General features: G+C 38.5%; 1 protein-coding gene across 1 annotated transcript in view; it reads left to right on the top strand.

The window, feature by feature from the left end:
* Nucleotides 1-17,641, top strand: part of Adgb (androglobin) — a 141,994-nt gene that overhangs the window by 35,630 nt on the left and 88,723 nt on the right. Inside the window, exons 5-8 of the mRNA XM_037200383.1 lie at nt 1,001-1,072; nt 1,658-1,867; nt 11,724-11,863; nt 14,298-14,384. Of these exons, the coding sequence (XP_037056278.1) occupies nt 1,001-1,072; nt 1,658-1,867; nt 11,724-11,863; nt 14,298-14,384 (509 nt within the window). The remainder of the gene's footprint in view (nt 1-1,000; nt 1,073-1,657; nt 1,868-11,723; nt 11,864-14,297; nt 14,385-17,641) is intronic.

Below are 17,641 nucleotides of genomic sequence, written 5' to 3'. Positions count from 1 at the left end.
GGATCATCCTAGAATGGGGCCCAGAGTCTCCAGAAGTGAAGGTCTATCTGAGGAAACCCCTAAAATAGGGGTTTCAAGATTTGATGTATAGACTCACAATAAAAATCATTAAGTATACTCTAAGGTTAAAGCAAACAGAAAAAAATCCCATACAATAATGACCTTCTTGTATGAGAGGTGGTCTATAACACCTTCCTTCCCTCCAACTGTTTCATGAAGCTAATCTCATTTTTTCTTTTCTTTTGAAAATTGCAACATTTCACCCTTTCCTTTCCTCTCCCAAACATGTCCACACACCCTACTTTTTATTAGTTGCTGTTACATGCATATATGTATGTGTATATACATATATATTTATATTTATGTATATTCATATTTATATTCCTAAATATAACCTGCTGAGTCTGTAATGCTGCTCCTATGCATGCTTTTCAGTGAAATCCTTTAAGAAAGGGCAGATTGCTCTGACCCCACCTCCTCCCCTTGGGAGCCACATTTGCCTGTAAATGATTGGCTATTCCCTACTCTTGGTAGCAGGATTTTTTTCACAACACCAAAAAGGGGCCCTCTTCCTGCTGAGAAGGGATCCTGATGTGTACAAATAGTTAGATTCCTCTGGAGGAATGGCCTTGTGTGATGTTTTTATAAAATCAAAGCTTACTTGTAAAAATCCTGCACCTGGAGCGATATAATCTCAGCCTTTGACTTTAAAGACCTTATCCTGCTTTTCCTGGCTGCCAAGAGTTTTCCCAGGCACTAGGCTGCTATGCATCAGTCTGCTAGAGGACTCAATATATTTGTTATTGGCTTAATAAAGTGTGGTGATCTGAAACATTCTGGAGTGGATTATATCACTCAGGACTTTGGTATTAGATAACCAGTTAATGTGTTCTTCCCTGGAGAGAACTATTTTTCCCACAAAACTGTCTTTTAATAAGTTAGAGATTTGTTTTTTTTTAAAAAAGGTAAAAGAAACCTATGTCTACATTTTAAATTTCAGCCTCCTGTAGTTGTGAAAAACGAAATCACGTTTGACTTGTTTTCACCAAATGAACATTTACTCTGCAGTGAGGTAAGTTAGGCCACAGGGCCCACGGCCCCTCTGAGGACGGTCTTCTAGGCCTGTCTACAGAAACAGCTCCTGGACAGCCGTGAGCAACTCACTCTTGTTCACTTTTAAGTCATGATACAATTGAGTGGGGTTTTTATTTTTTATTTTTCCAACTTCTTTGATGTATAGCTGTCAATTAGAAATTGTATTTATGTATTTATAAAATATAATTTTAGTGATTCAGTATATAAATATATATACACAGTATATATCAATATATATATACACACAGTATATATCAATATATATACACACAGTGTATATACTGTCTGTGTATATATTACATATATACACTCTACTAACTCAAGGTCAGTGTCAAGTTAACTTTTTTAGACCCTTTAATTTCTATTGTTACTCCTTCTCATGGAAACAAAATCAAGGCCTATGATTTTTTTTTCTGTAGCTCAGAAATCAAAATGATAAATATACTATATGTAAAATTTGTTACTCTTAGAAACATTTTTATTGTATTTCACTTAAAACTGCAGTACCCATCATTTAAAAATAACCTATCAATACTAGTGGTTTTTGTTGTTTTGTGTTCAGCTTATGAGGTGGATTATCAGTGAAATCTACGCTGTGTGGAAGATATTCAATGGAGGGATTCTGAACAATTACTATAAAGGAAATTCGGGAGAGCTTCCTAGTCTGCTCTGGAAGCCCTGGGAACACATATATTCTCTCTGCAAGGCCGTGAAGGGCCACATGCCTTTGTTTAACGTATATGGGAAGTATGTTGTGAAGCTTTACTGGATGGTAAGTTATTCAAGCTCCTGTGCCTTTGAATTCATCTGTCCTTCCTATTAAAATAAGAAATGAGAATTAAAAAAAAAAAAAAAAAAACCACAGCGTTTAGTTTAAGTAGGCAATCTCAGATTTTCTCTATGAAGTTTCGCCTTCTATGGGATACTGGTAGGCGTGTGGCTGGCCAGCCAGATTGAATGTGGGGTTCATTGATTTCCAGTGAGTCTTCATTAGTCTCAGCCAAAGAACAGCTTACAAGGGTGCTGCTCAGCGGGCAAGCACTGCAACTTCAGGATTTCCACGTGGGTTATTTTTACCAGCATGCTATAGATTAATGACTACTTTTTCCAGTTGATAGAAGTCTGTTGTCTCTCAGCGAGGGAAGAACTTCTGCCTCTTTCTAAGCAAACCCAAGCTGGGAGGGTCCATCCACACCAGTGTGTGCATGCATTACCATTGGTGAAGAATTTGAGTAGATTCTTTCTGACAGGATAGCTATATTCCTCCTGTACTTGTCTATCCTTTGCAAAGATTTGGAAAACATGATCCTAAAAACACATTTGGCTCCCTTCTGCTGATTCAGTGTGATGTGCGGCAGACATGGTTTTCCCTCCATTGCTCTTCCTCTCCCCGCTCCCTCTTCTCTGCCATACTGTTTTCTTTTCACTCTGAGAGTGATTTCCTTCTCTGCCTTTTTACAGAGATTCTTTTCCTTCTTTTCTCAGGTCCCTCAGAGCCTTTTCCATCATGACTTCTAGGAGGCAACCCATTTGCTCGGAGCCTCTAATATTTAAAATTCTGATTAAAAAAAAAAACAAAAACAACAAAACCTTCTTTAGTGACACAGGCCTGTTGTCCCTTAAACTTAAGAGACTAAAACTGGAGGTCCTGAAGTTCAAGGCCTGTCTGGGCTACAGATGAGGTGTGAGGCTAGCATGGGCAAATTTCCCAAATAAAAAGTTAAAACCATCAATCAGTCAATCAGTCAATCAAACAGACAAACAAACCCAAAGAGGCATACAGCTAAATGGTGGAATACATGCCTAACTGTAATGTTCTGGGTCCAATCCCCAGTACTGGAACATCAAGTAAGTAAAATTTGTGATTTTCATACCAGGATATTATTTCTCAGCAAAGTATTCACATCACACATTCAGCCTGGATTCTTAGCTAGCTGCACAAGGTTCTTTGACGTACTGGGTCACACTGAGAACAGTGCATAAAGGAGTGCATAAATTCATGTAGCATGAATTTTAAAAGTTCTTATTAATAAAATCAAACCTGAGGCCAGTTATCGGGGTCCATGCTGGTAGATCAGAGAGACAGAATAAGCCACAGCCATCTCACCTTGCCAGTTCCTCAGCTGGTCCTGTTTTCTCAGACTGGAGGCTTCTGTGTCCTCATCCCAATGGCTCTCAGCTGAACTGCTGCTCAAAAGCCTGAATGCTTAACCAGCCAAAATCTTAACCAGCCAAAAGCTTAACCAGCCAAATGCCTAACCAGTCAAATCCTTCTAGTTTCTTGCCCTCACGCCTTATATATCTTCCTGCTTTCTACCACCACTCCCTGGGATTAAAGGCTGGCTTTCTGGGATTAAAGGCGTGTCACCATGCTTGGCTATTTCCAATGTGGCCTTGAACTCACAGAGATCCAGAGGGATTTCTATCTCTGGAATGCTAGGATTAAAGGTGCGAGTGCCACCATTTTCTAGCCTTTGTATCTAGTGGCTGTCTGTTCTCTGACCCCCAGATAAATTTATTAGGGTACACAATATTTTGGGGAACACAATACCACCACAGAGAGAGGCTGGTTTCCTCTTCCATCTGGCCATAAGGACAGGACGCAGGGACACAGGGCATCTTTCCAAGTTCTTCCTAATTTCCATATTGCTTTGGCTCCCAAGAGGAGAGAGAGAAGCAATTTAGCTATTGTTCCCCACTTGAAATACAGCCCATTGTGGGCAGCCTCCCTCTGTCTCTGCTATCATCTGCCTCTGATAAACAGATAACACATACATGGAGACCAATAATCCCCTCCCCCCGTTGTTACCAATGTATTTATGTGAAAAATGTTTTTGTTGTTATTCCTCACTGAGCTTTAAATTTTCATTCACATGATCTAATTTAGAGTTTCTTGGACTGTGAGGTATAGCGAATTCTAGCACAAACATGTAGGGACTTCAAGTCCCTGCTTCCCATGCTCCACCCCTCTCTTTGACCAGCAGAATCCACCTGGGAGCTGAGGCTGCAATATTGTTTTGTTTTCTGCTGTATTGTTTTTGAGACTGAGTCTCATTTGCACTGGCTGGCCTTGAACTCACAATGTAGGATGGCCTTGGACTGTCCTGTCCTCATATCTCCATCTGCTAGAATAGCTGTGTCAGCCATCAAGCAACACCTACAATCCTACATTTAAAATAAATTCTCAATGATATTTTTATTAATTAAACTTAATGAACAGTGCATTCAAGATATTAAACAATGACAAATGCTTTTTCTATTACTCAGTTACTATATCCCCCCAAAGAAATTCTACATTTAAATTTTATTGTTATTATATATGCTTTTAGTGGGCAAATTCAAATACTACTAACATATTCTGTTGCACAAATCCTAATTGGTCTTAAAATAAAAACCTGGAGCCAGATATTGGGATAAATGCTGAAAGATCAGAGTAAACAAGCCACAGCCAACCTCACCTCACCACTTCCTCAGGCGAAAGGGGAAGATCCTGTCTCCATGAATCCTCAGACTAAATGCCCCTGAGTCCTCAGCCTAAAGGGACTGAGTTCTTGTCTCCTTGTCGGTTACATGGCAGTGCTCATGGCTGGCAGCTGCCTGCAGTGGCCATGTTGACGGAAGAGAACGCTGGATGTTGTGGTGGCAGAAGAATCACGAGCCATGATTACCTTTCTAGAGCTTTATTAGGAGAGAGAGAGAGAGAGAGAGAGAGAGAGAGAGAGAGAGAGAGAGAGAGAGAGAGAGGAGAGAGGAGAGAGAACACACCATGCAGAGGGAATGCAGGGAGAGAGAGAATATGGAAAGAGGGAGCACAGAGGGCATGCCCACTTTTTAGGCTGGGACTCCATTGCAGGCTGGTGACTTAATAAGGACATAATCCTTATACTCCTGCCTTATATGCCTTTCTCCAACCAGCCTTATAACTTCCTGTCTCAACCTTTCTAGTCCTGGGATTATGACATGTGTGCTTCCCAAATACTGGGAGCAAAGACATGAGATCCCAAGTGCTGGGATTACAGATGTGTGTCACCACTGCCTGGCTTCTATGTCTAATCTAGTGGCTGGCTCTGTCTTCTGATCTTCAGGAAAATTTTATTTGTTAGAGTCCAACTAAAATATCGTCACAATATTCAATATATAAAATTAGAGTTTTTTGTAATATTAACATATTTAGACAATCACAATCAATGATTCAGTTATTTCTACTATACTTTCCTATGTTCTTTTTTTTTTTTTAAAGATTTATTTATTATGTATATAGTGTTCTGCCTACATGTAAGTTTGCACACCAGGAGAGGGCACCAGATCTCATTGTAGATGGTTGTGAGCTGCCATGTGGTTCCTGGGAAATGAATTCAGGACCTCTGGAAGAGCAGCCAGTGCTCTTAACCTCTGAGCCATCTCTCCATCCCATCCTGTGTTCTTATAAGCACACATAAACATACTGTTCTATAAACTACACACATTTAACCAGGGGCATTTTCCATGCTGATATTTTTGTATATTCTGTCCATTAGTCTGTGGACATATAAACAAATGCATGCAAATTTATGTTAAATTTCCATTAATAAATGCTAAGGTTGCCAGGCGTGGTGGCGCACGCCTTTAATCCCAGCACTTGGGAGGCAGAGCCAGGCGGATCTCTGTGAGTTCTAGGCCAGCCTGGGCTACCAAGTGAGCTCCAGGAAAGGCGCAAAGCTACACAGAGAAACCCTGTCTTGAAAAACAAAAAAAATAAAAAAATAAAAAAATAAATGCTAAGGCTATGTCCAGCATTTTACCTATACAAATAAGGCTGCACATAAGAAGCTTTGTGTGTAAATCTTGCCCAGTGGTATGGTGTTTTTTCTCTGTATTTCTATGTGAAATTACTCCATCATGAATATGAAAATATTCATTTTTATAAGTATATTCAAATTACTCATTTTGGGTTTAAAAGTCATTTGCACTAGATAGAATTACAAATTAATTTGTCATTGTATTCTTTGTTACCATTCTTATTTTGAAATTTGTTTACCTATTCTGACTTTCTATATTGATCTTGGTTGTTTTTTAGGATTCTGTTTCAGTTTTTCTACCTTTATTTTTTGCATATACTCTGTATATTTATTTTTCTAGAAATTAAAATATATACAGAAAGCTTTACATAGCCCTTAATAGCAACATTTTATCACTTGAATTGGCACCTAAATACCTTGCCACCATTTTAGAACCTTCAAAAATCTCCCTTTTCTGAGATAATTTTCTTAAATATTTTCTTGAGAACTTCATCATACAATTCTTAAAGATTTATTTTATTTTAGTTATGTTTGTGTCTCTCTGTGTGTATGTGCATATGCATGCAGGTGCCAAAGGAGGCCAGAAGAGGGCGTTAAGACATTTTGGAGCTGGATTTATAGGCTGTTGTCAGTTGCCTGATGTAGGTGCTAAGAACAGAATTGAGTAGCAAGGGATTTAACTTTCTCTCTCCAGACCACATCATAAAAACAATTTTAAAAGATCCAGAGAAAAATACCCCTTCATCTTGCCTAGGTGTTAGTTCTTTTCTGTTAGCGTTCTTCATGCTCTTGTGCTCATTCCTTTCACTCCATTTTCCTTCCTGGAGAACCCTCTCCTTTCAGTGTTTCTGAGTTAGTCTCTTGGTAAGAAACTGCCTTATTTTCTTTATATCTGAGGATGTTTTTACTTCATTCTTATTCATTAAAGATGTTGACCTTGGTACCAGGGCTTAAGTTGACAGCTCTTTCCTTCCAGCGAGTGAGAGATGGTGCTTACTGTGTTTTCCACTCTGCTCAGCCCTTGGATAAACTGTCTGTTCTTGCTTTAGGCTTTCCAGATTGTATCCTCTCTTTTCACTTTTCAGAGGTTTGAGCTTGATAGAACTGGCTGTAGACTTACTTGTATTTATCCTGTTTGGGTTACTGTAGGCTTCTTTAATTCACAGGTTTATATTTTAGAAAAGAAATTGGGAAGTTTCAGCCATAATTTCTTCAAATGTATTTTTAGGTCCTCATTCTTTTTTCTCTCTTTTCTTTTTGTGACTTCAAAACATGGATATTGAATATTTTTGTGTCATCTCTCAAGTCTGAGTCTTATGTCATTCTTGGTCTATTTTTCCCTGTTCATTTCTGCAACTTTAATGTTCACTTTAGCAACCTCTATGCTACCTATGGACTATTGCTCTAACTGAGGGAGGAGTCTTTAATTTTAATTTAATATTTTATACTTTCTACATCTTTGTTAAGAATTTCATTTAAGAGTTTTCACAATTATTTGGTGGGACATTATTAGGATTGTTGCTTTAAGTTTCTTATTTAATGATTTCACTTTCTGTATTCTGTGAGTGTATCTACTGGTCTATATTGACATCTCAGGCTCTGAATGGGAGAAAAGTCACTCTGTTACTGCCGTGGAGGTGTAGGGTAAAGTCTGATTGAGCCTAGTCTATGCAGTTTTGATCACTCAACTGTTTGCTGAAATATCTTTCCAATGATTATTTATTTCTTGATTTTTTTGAGTTGTAATTTATACTATTAATTTAAATAATGTGTTATGCTTTCATCATGCTAATAGAAGGAAGACAGCATAAATGGATAGTCATTCACATAGAAGTTAATTGTGAAAAATATTAAAATTTGAATGTGATAATATACTAAAATGTTTTTATAATTCATATTTGTAGTTTTATTTATTCCAGTAATTTATATTTATAAGTCCATATTGGTTTTTTTTGCATCACACCAAGAGAAATATCTGACAGAAGTGATTACAAGGGTAAAGCTTTACTTTAGGTCACTGTTTCAGAGTGCTCAGCCCGCTGGTGGGAGGGTGTGGTGGAGCCAAGCAAATCACGCCATGATGGGCCAGTAAGCAGGGAAAGAAACGCTGCCTTTGGTTGGCTTCTACCTTCCCCCTCTTGGATGCTACCCAGACCTCCCATTTAGTGCCGCCTACCTTGAGGGTGGGTCTTGTCATTAATCTTCTTTGGAAACAACCTCTTTAACACCTTCATATGTGTGTCTAACTAATCTCCTAGGTGATTCTAAGCCTAAATGTGTTGACAATGAAGGTTAATGATCACAGAGGATACTTCTTTAGAAGCATCTTTAAAAACTAAAAAAATTGAGATTTTTTAAAGAAATAATATGGTGCTAATAAACATTTTCAAATATCCATTATATGATTTACATAAAATAGTAAAATACCAAATCAAAAAATCATTCAGTGTTCAATGATGAGTTCTTAAATCTTATATACACATACATATATTCACTTAAACTTTGATGATAAAATACAGTATACTATGTAACTTTCCACCAACAGAAATTGCAGGAAATCCAAGTAACCAGCTGATTGTATAACCTCATGTGACAAGAGAGAACTCAAATCTTTTTTTTTTTTTTTCGAGACAGGGTTTCTCTGTGTAGCTTTGCGCCTTTCCTGGAACTCGCTTTGGAGACCAGGCTGGCCTCGAACTCACAGAGATCCACCTGCCTCTGCCTCCCAAGTGCTGGGATTAAAGGCGTACACCACCACCGCCCGGCGAGAACTCAAATCTTTATCCATTTATAAGGATATAAGTATTTTCATAAATCATTCCCCACCCATCCTTATTCCTTACCTCCTAGTACCAATGTATTGTCTGTTAAATTTTCAACATGATTTTTGAAGGCAAAATAATTATCTATATAAATTACCCATGTATGCACAAATACATGAAATTAATCTGAGAAATCCACAGTGTTTAAAGGACAAAGGAATTCATTAGGGGAGAAAAACTCACTGTACGGAACAGAATTATTGCAGGGTCCTGGAAAAGGTGAGGCTAGGTCCCATGTTGTTCTGTGCCTGAGACTGTCCTACCATCCAAGTCCCATGAGGGAACGAAGAGAGCCTGCTTATGTGCATCTCAGATCTTAAGGGTACCAAGAGGCCATGCCCCTGGCACATGTACTTCAAGGTCATAGACAGGTAGAGAGCAGTTACCTAGGGGTGATGCTACAAGGTCATAGACAGAGCAGCTGTCCACTACATGAAATATTTGAGGAAGGGGTCAACCAAAATATAATACCAATGAATCAAAATATTCCCAAGAGGATAGAAGTCTAGTCAATATATACTTTAGAAATATACACAATACTAAGTGTTCACCCCTGTGTTATAATAGACTTTTCATGTAATAGACTTTGAAATATAATTGCATACAATGTAATGTGCACAGTTCAATAATCAAAGCATTCTTAGTTGAAAAATATCTTTGAGCATCTGACAAGAGAGGGTACTTGTTGAATTGCTTTAGTATAATTATTGAGGATAGTTTAAAATTCTTCTTTCATGGGAATCCATTTGACCACTTCAAAACACAGTTTGCAGTCAAAATGTGAGAGGGGACCTATCACTGCTATTTTTTTTTATTGTGGCAAAATATGCCAATTTGACAACCATTTTAACCATTTAAGGGTAAAATTACGTTACATTAGGTATTTTTACAGTTTGTGAAAACTGTCACTACTTCTTTCCTTAATTTCCCATCATCTGAAGCAGGAACGTTGTACTCACCAAATCAAGACTTCACTTGCCCCTTGGTGACCACTTTCTATCTCCATGAGTGTCCTAATTTTCATTCCTATTTTTATAATAAATTATTTTGGCAGAAAGCCACATAAGGGAGAAAGGGTTTGTTTGCCTTTACAGTTATTACGGATTATAGTTTGTCATTGCAGGGAAGCCGAGGCAGGAGCTCAATCAGCTAGTTACATCACATCTATAACCAAGAGCTGAAAGGAAGAAATGTATACAGGCTTCATAATCAGCTAGCTTTCTCTATTCCTAGTCGGGGGTCCAAACCAGGGAATGGTACTGCCCACTTTCAGACTGGATATTTCCACTTCAGTCAACCCAATTAAACAAAAGTTCCTTACAGGCTAGTCTGATCTACACAATCCCTCACTGAGACCCTCTTTCCAGGCAACTCTAGGTTGTGTCAATTTGACAGTTAAAATTAACCATCACAGTGAGCCTGCCTTTCTAAAGGTACTTACGTGAGTGAAACACTTATCTTATATTTACCTTATTTCTCTGTGAATTTATTGTTGCTGTTATTTCACTTAAGTTGCAAGAGTGGGGCTGCCTTTAACCTATAACTTGAACTCTATCCTGCCTTGCTTCATCTATTGAGGTTAAAGGGACAGGTACAAGCTACCAATAAGGTAATATTGGATTCAGGGTTATGAATACCATACAAGGAAAATATTTCAAATGTCACTTTCTTATGACTTGCCTCTAGCAAAATGAGTTGCATTTTTCCTCTGGCCCTGGAATGTTTTGAAATACTATGTCTTTTGTTTTGTTTTGTTTGTTTGTTTTTGTTTTTGTTTTTCGAGACAGGGTTTCTCTGTGTAGCTTTGTGCCTTTCCTGGAACTCACTTGGTAGCCCAGGCTAGCCTCGAACTTACAGAGATCCACCTGGCTCTGCCTCCCGAGTGCTGGGATTAAAGGCGTGCGCCACCACTGCCCAGCGAAATACTATGTCTTATATTGTTTATATGTAAGCCTTTACCCACTAGACCATAAGTATTTAATGGCAGTAGCCCTAGCCATGCATCATGAATATTATGGGGCTCACAATGCTTGATGTTACTACTGAAAATATTTATTAACACAAGAGTGACTTTATAAGAATCTAGGCATATAAGCTAAAAAAAATCATAAGATCATTTGCTTCATGCTTTTAATTATGAAATGAAGAGCTTTTAATTAAACATACAATAGTTTGGTTAAAGAAAATATTAATTTATTTCATGTTGAAAATTAGATTATTAACTGAGAGTACTCAAAATATTGAACTGGAGTCTAAGATTAGTAAGCACATGTCTGAATCAGTAGTAGTTACTAAGGTAATATTTAAAGAATTTATATGATAACTGTGCAAAGTATATTATGCTCAGCCTTATTTTTGGTTGAATCATGTTTTCATTCTTCTATTTGAAACATTTTTATTTCATTAAATGTTCATAAGTGTAGCTGGAGTTATCTCCAGTCCCTCTAGGGGCCCACAGACCCAAGTAAACACACAGAGGCTTATATTAATTAAAACTGTTTGGCCATTAGCTAAGGCTAAATATTGACTAGCTCTTACACATAAATTAACCCATAATTCTAATTTATATTTAGCCACATGGCTTGGTACCGTTTCCCAGTTCTGCCTTCACATCTTGCTTCTCATGGCAGTGGCTGGCAGCATCTCCTGACTCAGCCTTCCTGTTCCCAGAATTCTCCTCTCTCTTTGTCCAACCTATACTTCCTGCCTGACTAATGGCCAACCAGCACTTTATTTATTAACCAATCAGAACAACACATTCACAACATACAGATAGCCACAGCACATAAGACCTCCAAAAGAAGAAACAGTATTGATATCACTATAAATATGCTATAATACATTTCAGAAGCTAAAATGGTCAGCCAAATTAGTTCTGAATCCTGTATCTCAGCGTTCTAACATAAGATGTTAATACCAGGTTTTTGTTTATTTGTTAACGAAAGTAAAGAGAAATATGTAGTAATGTTCAAGGGGGAGAGCATTGTACACCACTGATGATATCACATGGCTTTCTTCTCATCTTTAGGGTTGCTGGAGGAAGATAACTATTGATGACTTTTTTCCCTTTGATGAGGATAACAATCTGTTGCTTCCATCTACAACCTATACGTTTGAACTCTGGCCAATGCTACTGTCTAAAGCTATCATTAAGCTGGCAAATGTTGAGTATGTAATGAGAAATGATAATGTATTTGTGTGAAAACAAAAGGGCACCTGCATCCATGCTGAGCCTTTAACAATTTAAAAACTTTTTTCTTCTCAACAGTGTAAACTTTCAAATATAAAAGATGAGGTGCCCAGTGCACTGGTTTGAAGTATTGGCTTAACTGGGTAAAAGACAAAACTATCCAAAGAAAGAACACTCAAAAATCATTCTTTACACAATGATTTCTTACTAGAAGTAGAAAGTATATCATGAGAAATGTTTCATGTTAATGAGAAAAATTGTTTCTTAGGGTAATATATTAAATCACCTAAATGATGAATAATATATACTAAGATCCAATTAATGCTTTCGAATCTGTAGATGTGGTATACTGTATAGACCTTAAGAAATCCTGAGCCCTTTAGGATACCAATGTGCTCTTCAGGCCTTTGCTCCCATTGACTACCTGATAGCATCATCCTGAAATCTACTCATTTGTTTCAGTATGTTTGCAAAAATCTGTTTATATTTATCTACCAGCAAGACTTTGCACTCCACATACAAGTCTGCCATGTCTTCCAGACAAGCCTTTCTTCCATTCTGGTTCTTTCAGGATAACTCACTGTGAAAACAAGGCTCAGACCCTGAAGTGGATGTGCTTGGCCACTGTATACAGATCAGTGGACGTGTCCTCACTCACACTGCAGGAGCCCGATCCCAGTAGCCCCCTGCAGTGTGCCATAGCAACTCCATCCTCCACAGAACTCATGCTCAGGCTTAGCAGACCCTGTCAGCCCTGTGCTCAAAGCTCAACCCCTCCCTTTCTCTAAGAAGCATTACCAATATGGTTCAGATGCCAGGGCTGCTTTTGTAGATACCCTTTTGACTCTGCTTCCTTTTGTCTCTCAAGGCTGCAAAACAAAACAGCCACCACTGTTATCAGTCTCTTCATTTTTTCTTGTTAGACCTCAGTTTCTACTGATAGTTCGTTTCATTCTGCTTTCAGTCCTACATTTCAATGGTTTTTCTAAAACTTCGCCCAGATTATTATTTTTTCTTTTAGGCAGGTAAATATTACTAAGTATTTCCACTGGTGGCAGTTATGTCTGTGTGTTTGGGGGAAAATATGGATAATGCTCTTAGTGTTCCTAAGGATTGGAGCTGCAAGGCTGGCGAAGCATTGAATAGATGGCCCAGATAGCTGCAACAACATTTCATTTGTTGTAAAGCCATGGTCGAATGGAATTCATTAAGAACACGACTAATAGTGTTATTCTTTTAAAATAAAGAAACAAAGCTAGCTTGGAAATAAAAGACTAGTTAAAGTACAGTACATTTTTAAAGATTTCTAGCAGAAACTGACTTACATGATGTCATTTATATTTTTCTATAAATTCATCTCAGATTTGACTTTCATGTGAGGTTTAGTTTTCTGCAAACATACCTAAAGCATTGTAATGATTTATATACCCAGGTAGAATATGGAGAGAAAAGAGCATCGTTTCCATAAGGCTTGCAAAATCACTCATAAAATGACATTACCAGAGGTGTTTAGGGGAGACAGTGAACCACACACCAGATTTATGTTGTCTTTGAGAAATGTAGAGTCATCAGGATTCATCATCCATTAAACAAGCCAGTGCAAAAACATAAACAGTGGGCTACATTACTGACATGCTGTGAGTTCTTTCCAAAGAGAAGGATGTGTGTTGGTCAGTCAGCATCATTAGCACCATGCCTGGCACAGGGTACACTGTGCCTTCATTCTGGGGTGGAAGTGGCTGTGATATTTCTCTACATTGACTAAGGTACATGTAAACACATTAACCACCCAAGGAAAGCACACATAGGCAGAAGGACCAGAGCAGAGCATCGTGTCTGCTTAAAGGCAACCTCTGACTTTATGTCACACTGCCAAATCTACTCATTTACAGGATGGATGACATATTTCTGTTTTCTCCTCTACTGTCAAAGTTTCACTAAGGATTCCTCATACTTCTCTTGAGTCATCATGGGCATTTCAACATCATCTCTGCAATTAGAATGGTAAAACCACTCCACTTTGAAGAGAACAAAGTCACACATAGAACATACAAATGAGTTAAATTTTTACACTAATATGAATATGTTTTATGTTCAGGAAATAAATGGAAATTTTAGAGCTTTTAAAGAAATAGTTCCTAGTATGTGATACCCTTATCAAAAGAAAACAACAAAAATAACATATTTGTGTTTTCAAAATACATTTGAAAGCTTAGTATTGAGTTTACTTAGGCTTTTTTAACAAATTAAAAGCATCTGGTTTGTGAGATAACATTCCTTCACACTGGGATGTGCAGCCGGTATGACCCCCTACACTGATTACTATGATGCTGTGTAGAGTATTTCCTAGTCTTTATTTACTGTTATGTGTTTCCAATCATTGTTAATATAGCACCATGCATTTCTTTTCAGCATCCATATGTCACAGAGGCGAGAGCTGGGAGAATTCACCATTATCCATGCACTTACTGGGTGGTTACCTGAAGTCATTCCTCTTCAGTACGTTTTTTTTTTTTTTTTAAAGAAATATTTGTTTGTTTGTTTATTGGGGTAAGGAGTGGTGGGTGTGCCAAGATATACATGTGTTTGTCAGAAGACAAAGTGAGGGTCCCAGGGATTAAATTCAGGTCATCAGGCATAGCAGCAAGCACCTTTTGCCTACTGAACTATTTCATCAGCCCCTCTTCATTAGGTTTAAAGACTATGTTGTTCATATTATTATTTTCTTCCTTTCCAACATTTCTTTATGATATTCTTTAAGAACACTTCAAGAATGGTCATGTTTTACAAAATATTTGAGAGCATAGTATTTTATAGTATCATTTAAAATTCCCTGGGAGTTTTAGTATCATAGACCAAGAGACCAGCTCTCATTTTGCTCCAGGGTAGCAACAAGAAGACCTCAGAATACCAAGGGTTTAGGAAAAATTCTTATCTGAGAGCTAGACCTTTTCTGTTTGAGGAGAAAAATTAAACACAGACACTTTCTGATGGGAACCTTTTCTTCACTTCATCTTGAAAAATCTCTCTGAGAAATCTCTCTTCACAGCTTCTTAATTAGTTCTTCATCCTTCTCATTCACTGCTGAGCATCTTCTCTACCCTTTCACTGCCTCCACATCTCTCCCTCTGCATCCTTCCTCTGCTCTCTCTCTCTGCACCTCCGCTGCCCTGCTCTCCTTTGCTGTTCCTCTTTGGCCCCTCTCTCCACATCCCCCTGCTCTGTTCCACAGCCAAAATCTGGACAATTATAAGTTACATTTTCAGGGCCCTACCCATTCTCAAAACACAGGATAAGTCACTTAGTTTCTCTTAGGCTAGTGATATCACATCGACCCATGCACGTAGCTCTAAGTTGGTGAGGGTTTCCAGACAGTAAACAACTGACTGAACCTTGAATGGTCAGCGTATGTGCAGAAAGGGAGCTACTGCAAGGACTATGTCTTGATGTAAACAGCCTGGCCTTGATTTAGTAATAAACAACAACCTGGGATTTAGTCTTTGTGTATTCTCTGTAGGGGCAGCTTAGTCTGTTTTGGATTTGTTCTAAGGTCTTTGTAAAATGTGTAAAGGCTGTCTTTAAGACTGAGAATATTGTTACTTCCCTGTGTCAGTAAAGAAGAATATTCTGTTAATATTTCTGTACATCAGAATTATACAGCTTAGACAGAAAGTATAACCTGATCATCCACAACTATAAGTGTGCCCAAAGATGGAAAACATACTACCAAAGGGCTGTGGAAAGCACCCCACAGCTGTTCTTTTTAGGGACGCATAGCAGTAGCACCTGAGAATGTTACAGAGAAGAACTGGTTTTCATAGCCAATGACCCCATGGCTTTACCAGGTAGGGCTCCCCATCAGGGAGTTACACATCTGGTGGGTCGACTTGTCAAACACTAGTTGTCACCTGCTGTATACTCCCATAACCCTCGGCATTTTAGGGTAAATTATTCCTCCTTATAAAGCAGAATGACCCACTAGATTCTTTGTTGAATCAAGGACAGACTAATCATAAAACAAGCAATCAAGCAAAATCTGTTTGTGCTTATCTACCTGGAAGATTTATGCACCCAGTACATATGGTGATATTTTATTTGTGCTGAAATGTGATTTTATTTGTATGTTAATAAATAAAGTTGCCCAGCGGTGGTGGCGCACACCTTTAACCCCAGCACTCAGGAGGCAGAGCCAGGTGGGTCTTTGTGAGTTCGAGGCCAGCCTGGTCTACAGAGTGAGATCCAGGAAAGGTGAAAAGCTACAGAGAGAAACCCTGTTTCAATAAATAAATAAATAAATAAATAAATAAATAAATAAATAAATAAATAAAGTTGCCTGGGGGTCAGAGCTAATAGCAAGCCATTTAGCAGAAGTCTGGCAGTGGTAACACATGCCCTTAATCTGATCACATGGCAGGCAATGTCTGTGTGTTCAAGGACACCACCAGCATGGTGACACCTTTAATCTCAATACCAACTATAGAGATCTTGAGGTCTGTATAGACAGGCTGTGATGAGGAGGTCATGTGGTTGGGTTTACAACCAATGAGAAGGCAAAACAGAAAGTCAATAAAAATACAGACACACAGGAAGTAGCTCTCTTTCTTAGGGGAAGGATGGCAGCGGCAGTGGGTGGTAAGAAGGTGGTCTCAGCTCCTGGGTACTGCTCTCTGATCTCTGGGCTTTTAACTCTGCATTTGGCTTTGTGTTTATTTAATATGACCGTTTAGTATTACATCTACAAGTACACAAAAGGCAAGTCTGCCATGTCATACAGACAAGCCTTTTTTCAATTCTGGTCCTTGCAGTCACAATTCAGAATGCCATTCAGATACTGAGCTTGGAAGTGCATGAGAGCTGTACAGTACTGCTCTGTGGGAGCATCCTCACACCCACTGCATACGCCTGAGCCCATACCTTCAGTGTGTCACAGAAACTTCATCCTCCATAGCGCTCACCCTCATGCCCTAGCAGACCCTGTCAGTCCTGTGCTCCAAACTCAGCCCCGCGCCCTCTGAAGGAAGCATAGCTTTTTGATAGATGTATTTCACATATGCTGGGAGACATCCAAGTACTTTACTGATATCCCTGAGCCTAAGCTTGTACAGCATCTTCAGGACAGAACATGTATTGTTAGGAAAATGACAAGACAAAGGAAAAAGACTTGAGCTGCTTCAAGTGGCAATCTTGGAAAGGCAAACAGATATCCTGAGAGGGCAGATTAATACAGCTTGCTCCATAGGTCATGTTGATATGGTCTGGAGGCCCCCATTCAGTCCACAGTTGTCTTCAGTAGTCATTCTTTGCCTGCTGTGCTTAGCACAGTGACACTGGATAACTGTCATAGGGTGTGTCCTTGATCAGTATACATGAGCTGAGTTAGAAATTTGTAAAGTATTTTCAAAGGCTTCCTAAAAATGTGTAAATAATTCTTCAGGCTATCAAAGCAAAAGCATGTAGCTTACTTGCCCCAATCCCTGAAATGGATGCTTACACTGACTGCAAAAGATTTATTAAAATTAATGTAGCAGATTAGTGTGAAAAAATCAACTCAGAACAGACAGATTAACAAGGAATTAAGATAGACTGTATATAATCCCAGAAAAGTGTGTGGTTGTGTAAAACTGGATTATATGCTACTAAATTCTAGAGGACCAATGGCATAGGGACTAGGGAGAAGCCTCATAGTTAAAGACCTTTGATACCAAGTTAAAAATTCTCCCACATCTTCAGAGGGTGAGGATATCATTGGAAAATTC

Source organism: Peromyscus leucopus, chromosome 8a, assembly GCF_004664715.2.
Source record: "Peromyscus leucopus breed LL Stock chromosome 8a, UCI_PerLeu_2.1, whole genome shotgun sequence".
In the NCBI taxonomy this organism is placed as follows: Eukaryota; Metazoa; Chordata; class Mammalia; order Rodentia; family Cricetidae; genus Peromyscus; species Peromyscus leucopus.
Note: the sequence above shows the minus strand (reverse complement) of the source record. Positions and strands in the feature narration are given on the sequence as shown.